Genomic DNA, 17016 nt, shown 5'->3' on the forward strand with positions numbered 1-17016 from the left:
GGATAACAGCCCCATCAGGAGCAGCCCACTGGCCGCTCAGCCCATCCTTAACTGACACTCTGATGCATCCAACATTCCACACAGACTAGGATTCCAATAAGAATGCACACACACAGGGCTGAGCAGCTGGATACAAATGCATAGACATAACATGAGGATACTACATTATCCTCTCCCTTTAATAATTTAAAACAAAAGAACAGAAGAGAAAACAAAGAGAAACTATGCACAAGAAAAATATACAACTTCTAAGAAAACTGTAACCCAGGGATGAATATGAAAAGGCATCACGAGAGGGAAAACAGAAATCTAAATTATTAAAGAAGGAAGGAAGCGAAAAGGAATAAATAAATAGACACCATCCTCCTCCTTCAATAATTAAAAATAGAAAAAAAGAAAGGAATACTCAAATGGCTAACAAAAACTCATGACATATTGAAAACTTAAGGGGACGACAAGACCCCAAACAGCTTATTATGAGAGAAACAAAATCAAGGAAAATACTACAAGCAATGGAAGAAAAACGCCACACCTCTAGAGGGGAAACACTGTTGGACTAAGACCAACGTGGAAAACTGTTAGCGACTAAAACCCGTAAGTCACAAAAAACTAAACTATCTCACTAAAAAGATAACATCCCAAGGTAGGGATAACCACTTCATGAGGTAATGGGGCTATAACCCACACCAAAATGAAAAGCAATAGTTAGGGAAAGTGGGACTCACAACCCACACCCATCCCAAGACAAGGCAGGGATAACCTAAAAATAATGATAAGATGTAATGGGACTGAAACCCAAACATGAAAATAATGCGTAAATAAGGGAACATGGGACTTGAAAACCCAGACCCATCCCACAACAAAACCGGGATAAACAAACTGCATAAAAAGGTCATGGGACTCAAACCCACACCAAAATGCAGTGAATGGGACTCAAACCCAAACCATAATGCATTGCAAAGGGAAAATGGGACTAGAACCCACCCCATCCCAACGCAGGGATAAATACCGTGGAAAAAAATTGGGTTATGGGACTTAAAACCCTCACCAAACACAGAAAACAACATCATGTTCCAAAAAGGAAAATGGGACTATGCACCCACCCCTAAGTTAATCACAACTTTAAAGTTAACATTTCTTTAGAAAAACATAAGCAGAATACGAAAACATTACACTGTAAATAAAACCTAAGATCAGCAGTGTACGAAATACTTATGTAGGTTAAATAAAACGTTATACAGTAAACATTTCTTAAAATTTTAAAACAAAAGCATAAACAACGGTGTGCCTGTCACCGGAAGGAGGCAGACAGGCAGGTTTCAATTAATTATTACACCACTTCCTTAAAGTCAAGGGTGTGCCTGTCACCGAGTAAAGCTGCAGACAGGCAAGTTGTTTTGGAATAAAAAGACATCACAGGGTGTGCCTGTCACCGTAAAGATGCAGACCGGCAAGTTTCATTGAAATTAAATGGTATTCCTTTAAGGGCAAAAGTGTATCTCTCACCATGAACAAAAAACAAGCCCTCGAATGTTATTGAAGAACACATAAGAGTAGAGGACCCACACAACCAAGGTAAAGATGAGTGGAGAAACAGGAGCTGCAGGTACTGTAACAGCATAACCCTACCTTGCAGACGGCCATTATGAGGGTTTTCTTTATTTTTTTTAAAACTGCTGCCACAACAACAACGAAAGCAACAGTCGCTCTTCGCTGCTGTCGGTCCGTTCTTCCCTGCTGACGTCCTCACCTGAACTCAATCGCAACACGGGTCACACAAACGGCTTAAACCAACTTGCATCGCGTTACTAAAGAACTGACTGGGTTGCCATGGTGAAGATGGTGGCACGCTCCTTACATTGCTCCGGGTGGCTCACGGAGCGCTGCTGCTTGCCAGCGTCATGCTGCAGCAGAATACTCCTGTAAGAAGGGAAAAACGTCACCTGCCACAATCCTTGCCTCCGCGCGACGCATCCTGATCACTGAACCCTCCTGCAAGGTTCGATTGCGTCACCATAACATACAGGCAGATGAAGGGAAATGAGCTCCTCACCAACGGAAAACGGGCTTCAAGAAGCAGTTGGCCTTATGACTTCAGCAGGTAGATTACATTACACGACGTTTTAAAGGTCTGTAAAATTCAACAAAATCGCATAGGCACAGCCAAACCACAGAAATTAGCTTCAGACACTAGAAATACTTGCCGCTTTTAATTTCATTGCATGGCCATGGAAGATCTTAACAGTTAGCTCGGAGGTTTATAGTGCTTAAAAATGTCTTACTAAAAGCACCATTTAGCCTCGCTCTGAAGGGCAGAGAAGCAGAAAGTCATACTTATCTTTAAAAATTGAAAGTTCACGTTTTTTTTTAAAACTTGCTTTGCTTGAAGGTTGAAAAAATTATTTTTAGACTTGGCTTTGTTTGAGGCTTGCAAATTTTTTTGTTTTGTTACACATGCAGCATGTAAATTAAATATCCTTGCAGAAACACACAGACACAGCTCACCTGCATTTGGGCTGTCGTTGTGATGGACACTGATGGGGCAGGCAGGTAGCAGTTGGTCTGGTTACAAGAAAAGAGTCTTTTACCTTGAGGTGTTTGCTTCTTATTCTGCTTAATCTTCATTTATTTTCATGTAGTTACGTTTTAAGTTGCTGCTTTGTCTTTCAAGAAGGTAGATCGTTGCTTGACAGTTAATTGGCTTACTTGTTAGTCTGTAGATGCACTTCATGCTTTAAAGTTGTAGGTAAGTTGATCCATCGTCGCCAAAATGTAGTGGGTAAGTCCCACAGGTACAGGTGTAGATAAGTAGACACCATAGACCAATTCAGGTACTTGTAGTTGATGTTTATTAGCATAAGTCAAGGTTAAGATAACAGGATAACAGCCCCATCAGGAGCAGCCCACTGGCCGCTCAGCCCATCCTTAACTGACACTCTGATGCATCCAACATTCCACACAGACTAGGATTCCAATAAGAATACACACACACAGGGCTGAGCAGCTGGATACAAATGCATAGACATAACATGAGGATACTACACACTCCGAATAGGTTTCACACACAGGCCAGATATACACATACAGAAGAGCAAGATTCTCTCACTCAGAACACAGATGCACAGGTGCAAGCTTTATATATATATATTATAAACTCACACATACACACTAATCTCCCTGATGTGAGGTGTGTTGTTTTGTGCAATGTGCTTTCTTTTTCTTTATGATATATTGTAATGTAATGTAATGTAAAATAGCTCTTCTATAGCGCATTCTATCACTCCAAGGAGCATCTTGACGCTTGATACCACCCCAGAGTGGAAAAGGTGGTTAGCTGGAGCAATTCCCAAGAACAAATCCTTTACACTAAAGCTCTACAGGCAGCATCGGTAAGCGTGAAGACCCAGGTCTTCAAGGCTTTCCTAAAAAGAGATTCTGATTAAATTTGTCGGAGCGCAGGAGGCAGGTTGTTCCATGCTCTGGAGCCTAGCACCACAATGGATTTTCCACGTTTGGCGGTGTTGGACAGGCCCCAGGAAGGGCTCGCTCCCTCCCCGCATGACGGAGCCAGGACACCGGCTCTCCAGGTGCTACCCACAGAAGCAACCCGCAACCTGTCCCCTACGGGACGCCTGCCCCCGAACATCTCTGTATCACTGGCCCGGGCCACCGTCAGCACCATTGCCCGGGCCCAGCCGCCATCTTGGACACTGCACCACGAGGCCGCGTGGCCTCAGCTCGACCCTAACCCTGGGCCTGGCCAGGCCCCGACATCCCGGCACCACCATCCACCCAGGAGGTGAACGGACCACTTGGCAGGTCAATGGGAGAGAGGAGTGTCAATGGCTCTCCCCCGCCAGGTGCCGATCGCCCCCAGCCTTCCCGGGCGCTGGCTCCACCCCCCTGCTGGGTGTCTGGACTCCCTCATCCCGGACCTCCCGACCTCCAAGTGCGAGGGTCCGGACATCAAAGGGCGCCAGACCTATAACTGAGGCAGCTCCAGAACAGGAAGGCAGTTGCATCCTGGAGTCGAGAGACACCGTGAAGAACTCATCCTTGACGGACTGCTGGCGCTGCCGCAGCCCTGCCTTGTGAACTGTCGTCCTGCCTGCTGGCGCTGCCGCGGCCTTCTGCAACCTTCATCCTCGTTGGGACCTGCTGGCGCTGCCGCGGCCCTTTGCAACCTACGTTCTCGTCGGGACCTGCTGGCGCTGCCGCGGCCCCTTGCAACCACCATCTTCGTCGGGACCTGCTGGCGCTGCCGCGGCCCGTTGCTACCTACGACCTCCTCGGGACCTGCTGGCGCTGCCGCGGCCCGACCTTCTAGAATGCCGAGCTCGAGGATTGTGAGCTACCCATCATTCCATCTCAACTACCAGATTGGTAACAAGACTGTCCCGCTACCCCCTTTCCCTTCCAGAGACTAGAATTGAGAGGACCCTCGTGTCCTGGTCTCCTTGTACCGTACTACTTTACTTCAGAACTGCTTATAAAGAGCGTTAAACCTTATCTTTGTGTGATGTCCATCTGTGGGGGGGAAGTTACTTGTCTGTACGATCGCTAGGAGACGGCTCTCCCCGGAGGCCTCTCCCCTTGTCCTCGGCCGACCCTCCAGGTCCCGTCTAACAGGTGGCTAGTCTGAATTTTGGGACAACTAGCAGATTCAGGTGAGAGGATCTCAGATTCCGGATGGGGAGGTGGCGTTTGAAATTTTTTGAGAGATACCTAGGTCCTTGTGCGTGATAGGCTCTGAAAGTAATGATCAAGATTTTAAATAGGATACGCTTGTGAATGGGAAGCCAGTAGAGGGCATGTAGTGCGGCTGAAGCAGATGATTTCCTGGGCCAGCCCAGGACCAGGCGGGCGGTGGCATGCTGGACCATCTGCAGCCTTTGGAGCACGGACTTATTGGCTCCCGCATACAGGCTGTTGCAGTAGTCCACTCTTGATTTAATGAATGCCACCGATACCATTTTCCTAGTAGACAGTGGGAGGAGGTCGAAGAATTTTCTAAGCATTCTAATGATATAGAAGCATGTACTGGCCACCCCAATGGCTTGTTGCTTGAATGATAATGCATCATCAAACTTAACACCCAGGTTGCGGGCAGAAGAGATGGTATTTGGGGGAGCTTCAGCATCTTCAGGCCACCACTGTTTAGGGGAGAACAGATTTTGCGGACCAAATGGTAAGATTTCTGTTTTCCCAGAATTGCACTTGAGATGTTTGGCCTTCTTCCATTCAAATGTGGCAGTCAGGCATGTTTTAAGGTTTTCTTCGGCTCCTGGCAGCTCCCTGTCAAGTACCAGGATAAGCTGCGTATCGTCAGCGTAGGATATGGTGCTGATCTGATACGAGGAAATGAGCTCGATCAAGGGTACCATATAAAGATTGAAAAATACAGGGCTCAAGGTAGAGCCCTGAGGTACCCCTGTGCTGATGGATTTTTCATCGGAGCTAAATTCGCCCAACACCGTGATTTGTCGTCTTAAGCTGAGGACGTTTTTAAACCAGTCCAGCACTACTCCTCCTATCCCTGAGCTGAGTAGACGGTCAATCAGGATGGTGTGGGAGACCGTATCGAAGGCCGCCGATAGATTGAGTAATATTGTGCAGCTTAACATCAAGTACAGTGGTCTTTTGTGAAGTGTTGTCTAGAGCTGTGCACCATCTAATGGAGTGTGCTGTCTAGTGCAGGGTGCACTGAGCTGTATACTACCCTGTACTGTGTATTACTGAGTATCATCTTGTGCAAAGAGTGGCCTAGAGCAGTGTGCAGTTTAGTACTGTGAGTATCTATCACAGAGTGTAGTACAGTGGGCTCTCAAGCACAGTACTCTTGTCCAGGACAGTGGGGGGTACTCTAGCACAGTGTACTATCTGTGAGTGTTCTGTAGTGCAGCGAGCTGTCTAGTGCAATCTCCCATCTAGGACAGCGGGTGCTTTAGACCTGTGTACTCTCTGCAGTGTGCTCTGTGGTATACTGTGTGTCTAGTGCAGTCTCCCATCTAGGACAGTGGGTGCTTTAGAGCTGTGTCCTCTCAGCAGTGCGCTCTGTAGTACAGTGAGCTGCACTATACTGTGTAATCGTTGTTGTATGACTTTATTCGATAATATATATCATAAAAGTGTACATAGATCGTAAAAAAAGAGCGATATCACATTGTCATACAGTAGAAAAATAGAGGATTTAGAAATACAGTCGTTTTAGTTTTAAAACAGTTATAAAAAAAAACATTCAAACTTTAAAAACATTATCACATCAATGAGAGACCTCAAAGAGCATAGGGCATTTCGGATGCTCCAGGTCTACAACTAGTGCACCTGCTGAAGCTTAGATCTGACTAGCCAGGCACATCCCAAGTATTTAGCTGTCCCACACAATACACTGGGAACAGTGGGGTCTAATGTAAAAATGTGCAGTGCCTCCCTGTGGTCCTTGGTCTCTAAATTGGAGCACACAGGTTTCAACCATTTCCGTCTCGCCTGGCCGTATGCTGGGCAGGCAAAGAGGAAGTGGGAGGTAGATTCTGTAGGGGAGGTACAACCAGGGCAGCCTTCTTCCTTCTCACCCGCGGTTTTCCACCCCACCGTAAAAGCATTCTGAGGTAGTGTGCCAAACCTGAATTTCAAATACAATGCCCTATCTCTTGGGGATTCAATGAGGTCTAAGAAGGGTTCTATTTTAGGAGATGGCTTAGAGTCTAGAAACTTCTCCGTCAGGGAGCCATGCTTCAGGTTTCGTATTGTTTCGTTTGACACCCACTCCCAATAGGCCTTCTTAACTACTTGCTTGGGAGGCGGAGACTAAGTCTCCCAGGCATCGGCTAAACCAATGGACCCCACCAAATGTCTCAGATTAAAAACCCAGGGTATCTTTTGGCCTGCACCTATGGGCAACAGTTCGCTCAGGCTGGAAGCGTAATTGCACAGTTCAGGGGTCCTTCTGAGACGTACCCAGAATAGAAGAGGGCGCAGCCTAGCTATGTCTCTAATCGAGTGCCTCCCAAGATCGTGGCGAAGGGGGACCAGAGGAGTAGATGGAGGGAGGGAGACCAGGTCCCTATAGAATTTGTTTTCTGATTTCACTAGCTCCTCGATTTTCTCGAACCCCCACAGTTCCACCTCAAACATAGAAGATGGCAGGGCTTTCCCCTCGTATACCTTGATGGCAGCAGCAACAGGTCGGCTATAAGAAAGGTGCTGGTGCCTTGCTATGGCCCCAGACACACGTTTGTGATTTAATAGCATCTTTGACAGATGGGAGTTCCATTTCATCGAGCTGTTGACCCGTACACCCAAATAGTCAAAAGCTTCCACTAATTCTAAAGGGGAGTCATCCAGCTTGATGATGTTTCTAAAGCGCTTTGATGGTGCCAGAGCCATTAGCTTAGTCTTGGATGTATTAATAAATAAGCCTCTGGCCTTGCAAAATTGGCTGAACCGATCCAGCAATTTTTGCAGGCCCATCGGGCTTTTAGAGATCAGGAGGGTGTCGTCTGCAAAAAGCAGCGTAGGTGATTTTTCCCCTGCCAGAGTTGGCGCGTCAGCAGGATCCTCTCTCAGGTACTCCACAACCCTGTTAACAAACAGAGAAAACAGGGCTGGGGCCAGGACGCACCCCTGGCGTACCCCTCTCTCTACCATGACTCTCTCTGTCAAGTGGCCCTGTCGGCCCCATCTCACTCACGCACGATCAGATCTAGGATCAGGGGGGGATACCCAGCTCCGACAGGACCCACCCGAGCTCGGCACGAGGGACCAGGTCGAAGGCCGTTTTAAGATCGATAAACGCCAGGTAAAGACTGCCTTTCTCAATCCTTACCGATTTCCAGTATATCAGGAAAAATCTAAAGACCTGATCCATTGTGCCCACTCCCTGTCTGAATCCTGCCTGAAAATGGGACAAGATCTCATCATTGTCTATCCAAGATCTCAATCGCGTGAGGAGGACCCTGCCAACCACTTTCTGCATTACATCGATTAAACTAATCGGCCTGTAGTTGGCAGGGTCCTCCCTATCCCCCTTCTTGTAGATAGCTACCACCTCTGCACCCCTCCATGAATCTGGAACGGGGTGGCTGCCCACGATGCAATTCAGGATCCGGAGAACAAAGCGAGACCAGAGCTCGCCATCATGGCGTAATAGGTCGCCTGGCAGGCCATCTCGACCTGCCGCCTTGCCAGGCACAATGCTTGCAATGGCTGATTGGATCTCCTGAAGTTCAAAGGTAGCCCCCTCATCGGAGAGCCCATCGGGGGTCAACCTTCTCCCTTGCTCTATTGTCGGGATCCCCTCCCTTCCAGAGTAAAGACACTGAAAGTGCTCGAACCATTGGCTGCCTGTGATATGATTTGGAATTGGGGCCTCACCCTTTCTTGTGCTCACATTAATGAGCTCCCAAAATGGTGTGGGGTCTTTCAGCTGGACGGCAGATTTGAGCTCCTACCAATGTGCTTCTTCCCACTCCCGCTGTTCTTTGTCTATGGTCCTGTAATAGGACTTCCTTGCCAGGGATATTTTTAGCTGATCCTTGGCTCGAAGGGCCAAAGACAGCGCCTGTCTCTTTTCCCGGCAAAGGGCAGTGTGCCACAGGTTCGTTGGTTGCAAAGAATGCGGTTTGCGGTCCCCACTGTCCCTTGTACGAAAAAACTCCCCTATCCTATCAGTGATTTCCTGATAAATTTCGGTAAATTTGGAGTCCTGCGTGGCCTTTGAGATAAGACTCAGCAGAATATCGAGTTCTTGGATCTTCAGATCCACTAGATCCTTGATACTTTCAAGGGCCTGGTCCTGTTTAGCGACCATATGCCACTTTAAGCGCCGATTGCAGTTGGAAGGTAAGACTTCCCTAGTAGACTGCAGTCGTATGATGCCCATATCGATAGATGAGGTATCTATGTCTCTTGAGAGTTGCATGGACAGGAGATTGTGATCACTGTCCAAGCTAGGGATGACCTCCATGCCGATAAGGTCAGCCCAAAGGGACACATCTAACAAGATGTAATCAATACCTGAGGGAGAACTGATCCTATTAAAGGTGCATGACCCATGAGGGTCTGAGCGGGTCCTACCATTGGCTGCTCTCAAGTTGTGTTCTAAAGCCAAGGCATTGATTTGAATGGCTCTTTGGGACCTTTTCTTTATAGGGGATAAGCTTAATGGTGGTATAGCTCATTTGGAGTCCTCATCCCTGGTGCCCAGAATGTCTTTGTTGCTCAAGGGCTCAAAGGTGCAGTTGAAGTCACCTGCGACAATGATCCCTGCCTTTTTTGATATAGATGTCAGCTCCTGGGCGAGGACCGATAGGGTCGATATGCCTTCGACACCTGAAGACCCTCTGACATATATATTAAATATCTCGAGGTGGACAGTATCCTTCGCCCTTCCAATAGAAAGATGAAGGATATTGTGGGAGGGGGTGTTGCAATTAAGCATCGACCAGTTAAGCCCAATGTCGACCCATATCAAAAGCCCTCCCGAGGGTCGGCCTCTGCCTGAACTGGTAGCAGGGATATGATATGTGGTGTACCCTGGCATATGCAAAGGAACCAGGCTCCACGTCTCCTGGAACAAGCAGATGTCGTATTTGTTGATAAGGGCATTCCATTCAGGAAGGGCTAGGTTCCTTTGGAGCCCAGCAATGTTCCAAGAGAGTAGCCTGATTGTCTTTGTGGTGGCAATACCATGGGCTGCCGGTCTCAGCTCTCCAAGCCTGGGTGCGTCAGGGGGGATGGTTACCGGCACCCTAGTTTCGGTGCCTATTGCCCCATCTTGATCTGGTGCGAGACTATACGCATCTTCACCTCCCAAAGGGCAACAGGGGGAGCGGAAGGGCCATCTACTTGCTTCCCCCCCCTCTAGTCAGTCAACAAGGGATAATCCCGAACCAACCCCCTCCTGGACCATTGACCAAGATGGAAATCGACGAATCTGGATGGATGAGCTGTCGGGGGGGCATGTTCTGAACTCGTGGGCTTCTAGATTTTCTGCCATCGATGGATCGAAGAACTGGATCTCGATACAGTCTGTATTCGAGTTCGTCATTGAGATTCTCCTCACCTTGGCCATATCTTCCCTAATGATGGATCTACAGCCCCTTGTGTGCCTCAACCAATGTATTGCCTTATTATGTACAGACTCGCTGCTCTCGTAACCTCCCGCTGTGTTTAGTTTGGGAACCTTGGTCATGTATATGGTGGCCCTACCGTTATGGCGGTGGAATGAGCCACCTTGGAGGTCAAGAACTGCAGGTGACCCACCTGAGACTCTGTTGGGGGTTGCCGGGGGGAAATTCCTAGGCAGTGTTGGGACCTGTTCCTGAGGTCTCTTTGCAGGTGCCCTGGACCCCACAGAGGCGGAATATAATTTGCCCAAAGGGTTTGTAGGCTTTATTGCTCCAAGGCCCCGTGAGGAGTCATCTAATGTGGGAGGGGGGTTAGGGAAAGTGCCCCTAGATGGACACGGGCTGGTATTTCTTGCTGTGCTGCTTGACCGCCTAGGGAGAGCTGTATTTATTGTCCCTCGCTGGACGGATTCAATATTGGTAGGGGGAGTAGCGGTCCCTCTTCTCAGTAAGCCCTCCACCTTAATACCCAAGGATTCTACTAATTTTTCTAGCTTGGTGATTCTTGCCAGTAAAACAGGCATGGAGAACCTGCACGAGTTGCAGCTAGCCTGAATCTCCACTGGATTATTTATAGACACAACGGGGTACCCTAGTGCTAATGTAGCAGCCTCATCCAGTTCCACATTCAGAGGTTGAAACATATTTGTACACGGTACCTGAGGTACCAAAGCATATTCCTCTTCCAACCCACCTGGGGATTCCTCGGCTAGAGTCACATCAGTGGCAGGGGTTGAGTCAGGGCCTTCTTCCGTCGTGATACTGCTAGACTTGCACAGGGCCGCTTCACGCTTGCGAGATTTTCGCTTCGCAAACATGGAGGGATGGCTTTCCCTTGAGCCAGTTAAAGGGTTTCAGATGTTTCCCACTGTGGACCATTGACAGCTGCGAAGCCATCATTGCTCAGGGCTGCTTCACAGTCTTCTGCTAATTCCTCAATTCTTGTAAGCACGCAGTTCATTGCAGCGTTGGGTACTTTTTTGGCTTTCTTTCCCTTCTTAGTAGCCAGAATTCCCCCTCCTTCCAAGGTTTTCCTTTTCCCCATTCTAGGCAGAAGGTGGAGCAACACAGATACAATATAATAATATGAAATGAAGATAGAACAAATAGTTCCCCCCACAAGTAGAGAGAGTAGGGAGCCGCAGCGCTCCGATGTGTAGGTTATGCTCTAACCCTGCCCCTCAGCCAGAGAACATATAAAAACAGTACCTTGAGGGTTTGCCTGCAGGATGTAAAGGGGATGGCCCTGCCCGGCCTCCTCTGGCCTCGGACGGCCGCAGACAGCCCGCCCTTTGCCCGGGCTTCGCCCGGCGCTGCCCGCGCGCGTCCTGAGGGCCAGAAACAGATGCTGGCAATATCCGGTGAAAGGGGGGCGTGGCTGGGTAGCGCTGGAGCCTCTCGCGCTTCCCCCGGTGGTGCTGGCTGTCAGGACGTTCACCTCAGGGCGCTGCGTCTCTCGCGGAGCGGGAGGCGCGAGGTCGATTTAAAGTCCCCGGTGAAAGGGGGGCGTGGCCAGGTAGAGCTGGAGCCTCTCGCCCTTCCCCCGGTGGTGCTGGCTGTGAGGACGCTGACCTCAGGGCGCTGCGTCTCCCGTGGAGCGGGAGACGCAAGGTCGATTTAAAATCCCCGGTGAAAGGGGGGCGTGGCCGGGTAGCGCTGGAGCCTCTCGCCCTTCCCCTGGTGGTGCTGGCTGTGAGGACGCTGACCTCAGGGCGCTGCGTCTCCCGTGGAGCGGGAGACGCAAGGTCGATTTAAAATCCCCGGTGAAAGGGGGGCGTGGCCGGGTAGCGCTGGAGCCTCTCACGTTTCCCCCGGTGGTGCTGGCTGTCAGGAAGCTGACCTCAGGGCGCTGCGTCTCCCGCGGAGCGGGTGGCGCGAGGTCGATTTAAAGTCCCCGGTGAAAGGGGGGAGTGGCCGGGTAGCACTGGAGCCTCTCGCGCTTCCCCCGGTGGTGCTGGCTGTCAGGACGCTGACCTCAGGGCGCTGCGTCTCCCGTGGAGCGGGAGGCGCGAGGTCGATTTAAAGTCCCCGGTGAAAGGGGGGCGTGGCGGGGTAGCGCTGGAGCCTCTCACGCTTCCCCGGTGGTGCTGGCAGTCAGGACGCTGACCTTCTGGGCGCTGCGTCTCCTGCGGAGCGGGAGGCGCAAGATCGATTTAAAGTCCCCGGTGAAAGGGGGGCATGGCCGGGTAGCGCTGGAGCCTCTCGCGCTTCCCCCGGTGGTGCTGGCTGTCAGGACGCTGACCTCAGGGCGCTGCGTCTCCCGTGGAGCGGGAGGCGCGAGGTCGATTTAAAGTCTCCGGTGAAAGGGGGGCGTGGCCGGGTAGCGCTGGAGCCTCTCGTGCTTCCCCCGGTGGTGCTGGCTGTCAGGACACTGACCTCAGAGTGCTGCGTCTGTGTAGTCTCCAATCTAGGATAGCGGGTGCTTTAGAGCTGTGTACTCTCTGCAGTGTGCTCTGTAGTATATTGTGTGTCTGGTGCAGTCTCCTATCTAGGACAGTGAGTGCTTTAGAGCCCTGTACACTCTGCAGTGTGCTCTGTAGTATATTTTGCTGTCTAGTGCAGTCTCCCATCTAGGACAGTGGGTGCTGTAGTGCTGTGGGCTCTCTGCAATATATTATGCTGTCTAGTGCACTCTCCAATTTAAGATAGTGTACTGGATCCAGAGTCCTCTGTACTACAGTGAGCTGTGTAGGGCAGTCCCACCTAGGACAGTGGGTGCTGTTGCGCAGTGTTTAGTACAGCCGGCTAACTAGCTCAGTTTTCTGTTTAGTACTGTGGGTTCTCAAGCACACGGCACTCGCTGCATTGTATTCTGTATGGCAGTGTACTGACGGGTTCCTGTTTTGGCTTGGGCCCCATCCACCACATGTTCCATATCTAGCGCCTCGTGGGTGCGCTGCTCCTTTTACAACAGAACTGTGTATAAAGCACATCTCTGCTCCTCTGTCTAGTGCAGTGTTCAGTACAGGGCACACCTTCCTAATAGGTAATGTCTAGCACACTGTACTGTACAGAGCGCATCTTACTGATAAGTACTTTTTAGTGCAGGGTACATTACACAAACGTATGTTTCTTTCAGATTAGGTGGTGTCTAGTGCTTTCCAGTGTATCCTTCCAGGTAGGTGCTGCTAGTGCAGAATTGTTCAGTGCGCTCCTTCCCCGTAGGTTCTGTCTAGTGCAGTGTAAAGTACAGTGTGGTTCTTTGTGATTGGTCCTCTGTGCTGCAGCTTGAATCTCTAATTCTGATTCTCTTCTCTGCAGTGACGGTGACTCTGGATCCAGACACAGCGCATCTGAAGCTCATCCTGTCTGAGGAGGGGAGACGTGTGAGATGGAGAGGCCCAGCACAGCCCCTGCCGGACACCCCCAAGAGATTCACCTCCTATGAACCCTGTGTGCTGGGGAGAGAGGGGTTCACCTCCGGCAGACATTACTGGGAGGTGCAGCTGCTGCGGGAGGGGGGATGGACTGTGGGGGTCGCAGCAGAGTCTGTGGCGAGGAAGGGGTGGATCACATGGTCACATGAGGATGGAGTCTGGGCTGTGAAGAGGAAGGGACGGAGGCCAGTTTCACCCAAGATATACTGGGCTGAGAGTAGGGAGTTGAAGGATCAGTACTGGGCTCTCACCTCACCTGGGACCCCTCTGTCCCCTCGTAAGGAGCCCCTTAAGCTGGGGGTGTATCTGGACTACGAGGGGGGGCGGGTGTCCCTGTACAATGCGGACTCCATGGAGCTTCTCTACACTTTCCCCCGGGCCCCCTTTACTGACAGGCTCTTCCCCTTCTTCTGTCTCTACAAGGGAGGAGCAGAGTTAAGGCTGGTGTAGGAGCTGCAGCCCCCCCCACACCTCCCCACCAGAACTTTGCATTCATGCTCCCCTCCCCCACCCATAGAGGTTCCTGGGGAAGGGGCGCCCCTTGCTGGGGTCCTGTGGAGAGGGGCTGTGTCTATGAGTCTCATGTGGGGGAGGGGCTGTGGCTCCTGTGGGGGAGGTGTGACCCTTCTAGTGGTTCTTACTGGCGGGGTTGTGTTTATGAGTCTCATGTGGGGTAGGATCTGTGCCTTGTGTGGGGGAGGGGTGCCTGGTCACCCTGGGGGAGGGGCAGTGACTCCTGTGTGGGGGAGGGGCACCAGCTCACATGGGGGGAGAAGTGACATTCCATCTCCCAGCTCAGATTAACCCCTTCTGCTTCTGATTTGTCATTTAACTAAAATTCAGCACTGACTCCACAAGCACACCAGACTCCAAATACAGGCCCTGCGACCACGGGCACTGCTGGTTACCGACACAGGCGGCTCCATTTCAAATAACACAGACTCCTAATACAGGCACTCTCGACTCCAGCCACAGGCACTCCTCAGTCTCATTAACAATAATGATAACTCCACACACATCTCGAGGCACAGGCACTGCTGGCTCAGTTACAGATAACCCTAACTTCAAATCAAGGCACTGCTAACCAGCCATGGGCATTTCTGTAACTACATACTGCAAAAACTGGCACTGCACCCTCAAACCCTAACTCTGCACACAAGTATAACAGACTCCTCTCACGGGCACTCACGACTCTAACTATATGCACTGCTACCTCTACGCACTTCTGAACCCAAGCACAGGTCCCGCTAACTCCAAGCACAGGCACTGCGGGTTCAAAACACAATTACTGCTGATTCAAAGTGGACATTGCTGATTCGAGTCACTGGCACTGCTAACTCCATTACAGCTAACATGGACTTCAAGAAAAGGCACTGCTGACTCCAAACATGTGGCCATTGATGTAAAACACTGTCACTGCTTACTTCACAAACAGGCACTGCTCACACATAACACCGGCTCCAAACACAGGCACTCATGCCAGATACTGGCACTGCTGACTGTTGTTACAGGCACTGCCTATTCATTGACTAGGCACTACTGACTCCAAGCACATGCTCCACTGATATAAACACTGTTAAAGATTACTCCACAAACAGACACTGTTCACTTAATTACAGGTAACCCAAACTCCAAGCACAGGCACTGCTGACTTCAATCACAGGCACTGCTGACTACAATACTGTTGACACTGAGTCCAATCAGGCACTGCTGATGCAAGAAACATGATTCAAAACAGAAACTATTGTCTCCAGTCTCAGGCACTGTTCATTCAAAATAGGCACTGCTGATACAGGCACTACTGGCCTCAACCACGGGCACTGCTGATACAGGCACTACTGACTCAACCACAGGCTCTGCTGATACAGGCACTACTGGCCTCAACCACAGGCTCTGCTGATACAGGCACTACTGGCCTCAACTACAGGCACTGCTGATACAGGCACTACTGGCCTCAACCACAGGCGATGCTGATACAGGCACTACTGCCTCAACCTCAGGCAGTGCTGATACAGGCACTACTGGCCTCAACCACAGGCTCTGCTGATATAGGCACTATTGCCTCAACCACAGGCTCTGCTGATACAGGCACTACTGGCTTCAGGCACAGGCACTGCTGATACAGGCGCTACTGGCATCAACCACAGGCAGTGCTGATACAGGCACTACTGGCCTCAACCACAGGTACTGCTGATACAGGCACTACTGCCTCAACCACAGGCAGTGCTGATACAGGCACTACTGCCTCAACCACAGGCTCTGCTGATACAGGCACTACTGGCCTCAACCACAGGCACTACCGAATCAAATAACAAGTACTCTTGACTCCAGACACAGGCACTGGCCACTCAATGTCAATTAACCCCTACGTCATAGTCCCTCCTGACTCTAAGCACAGGCACTGCTCACTCAGTTATAGATAATCTCTACACCAAACACAGAACACCACTGTCTCCAGTGCATCTAGTACTGACTCCCAGGCACAGGCACTGCTGCCTCAGTTACAGATAACCCTGACTCCAAATACAGGCACTGCTAACTCAAAATACAGGCACTACTGAATGGATTCAATGGCACTTGACTCCAAACCCAGCCACATTTCTTTCAAATCATAGGCAATGCACTCTCAAGACTGATTACAAATAATGCTGACTGCAAATACAGGCGCTGCTAAACACGGGCACTACTGATGTGAAATACTGTCAATACTTAATCCACAAACAGTCACTGCTCACTCAATCACAGATAATCTCTTTCCAAACTCAGGTACTAGTAACTCCAGTCACAGGCACTCCAGTCTCCCAGAATGAGCGCTACAGGCATTCCTGACATCAAACACAGGCACTGCTGTTTCAAAACACATGCACTGGTGACTCCAAACATAACCATTCCAGACTCATTATAGATAATGTTGACTCCAAGCCCAGGGGCACGCTCACTATTGATGAAAACACAGTCCCTGATTAATCCATGAACAGGCACTGCTCACTCAGTTACAGCCAACCTTTGCTCCAGGCACAGGTACTACAGACTCCTACTGCAGGCACTCCTGACTCTAAACACAGACACTGCAATATCCAAGCATGTTTTAGTCAAAGTACAGAAACCGCTGACTCATGACAGGCACTGCTGGTTTCAGTCACAGGCACTGCTTATGAAAAACACATATACTGATTGAATGTACATGCACTGTGGACTCCATTGCATCTAACGCTGACTCCAAGCACATGCTGTACTGAGCACTAAGCATGTCCCTTCATACTCCACCAACAGGCACTGGTCACTCCATCACAGATAACGCAAACCCCAATCAGAGGCCGTCCTCAATCCAAGCGGAGGCACTGCTGACTTCAAGCAGCCATCCCTCACTCCAAGCACCTCTGATTCCAGCCACAGACTCTGCAAAGTCTAAGTGACAGGCACTGCTGATTAAAAACACTTGAACAACGGCCTCCTGTACCAGCAACTCTTGCTTCCAGGCACGCTGACCTCAAGCAAAGCACTGATGACTC

The 17016-nt window shown here is 50.2% G+C and overlaps 1 protein-coding gene across 1 annotated transcript in view; it reads left to right on the forward strand.

Annotated features, from left to right (window-relative positions):
* LOC147724979 (E3 ubiquitin-protein ligase TRIM39-like) overlaps positions 1 to 14063 on the forward strand; it is a 105568-nt gene extending 91505 nt beyond the window's left edge. The window contains exon 6 of the mRNA XM_086966458.1: positions 13389 to 14063. Within this exon, the coding sequence (XP_086822584.1) occupies positions 13389 to 13954 (566 nt within the window). The 3' untranslated portion in view covers positions 13955 to 14063. The remainder of the gene's footprint in view (positions 1 to 13388) is intronic.
* The last annotated feature ends 2953 nt before the right edge of the window (positions 14064 to 17016 follow it).

Source organism: Lissotriton vulgaris, chromosome 4_1 (assembly GCF_964263255.1).
Source record: "Lissotriton vulgaris chromosome 4_1, aLisVul1.2, whole genome shotgun sequence".
Lineage (NCBI taxonomy): Eukaryota > Metazoa > Chordata > Amphibia > Caudata > Salamandridae > Lissotriton > Lissotriton vulgaris.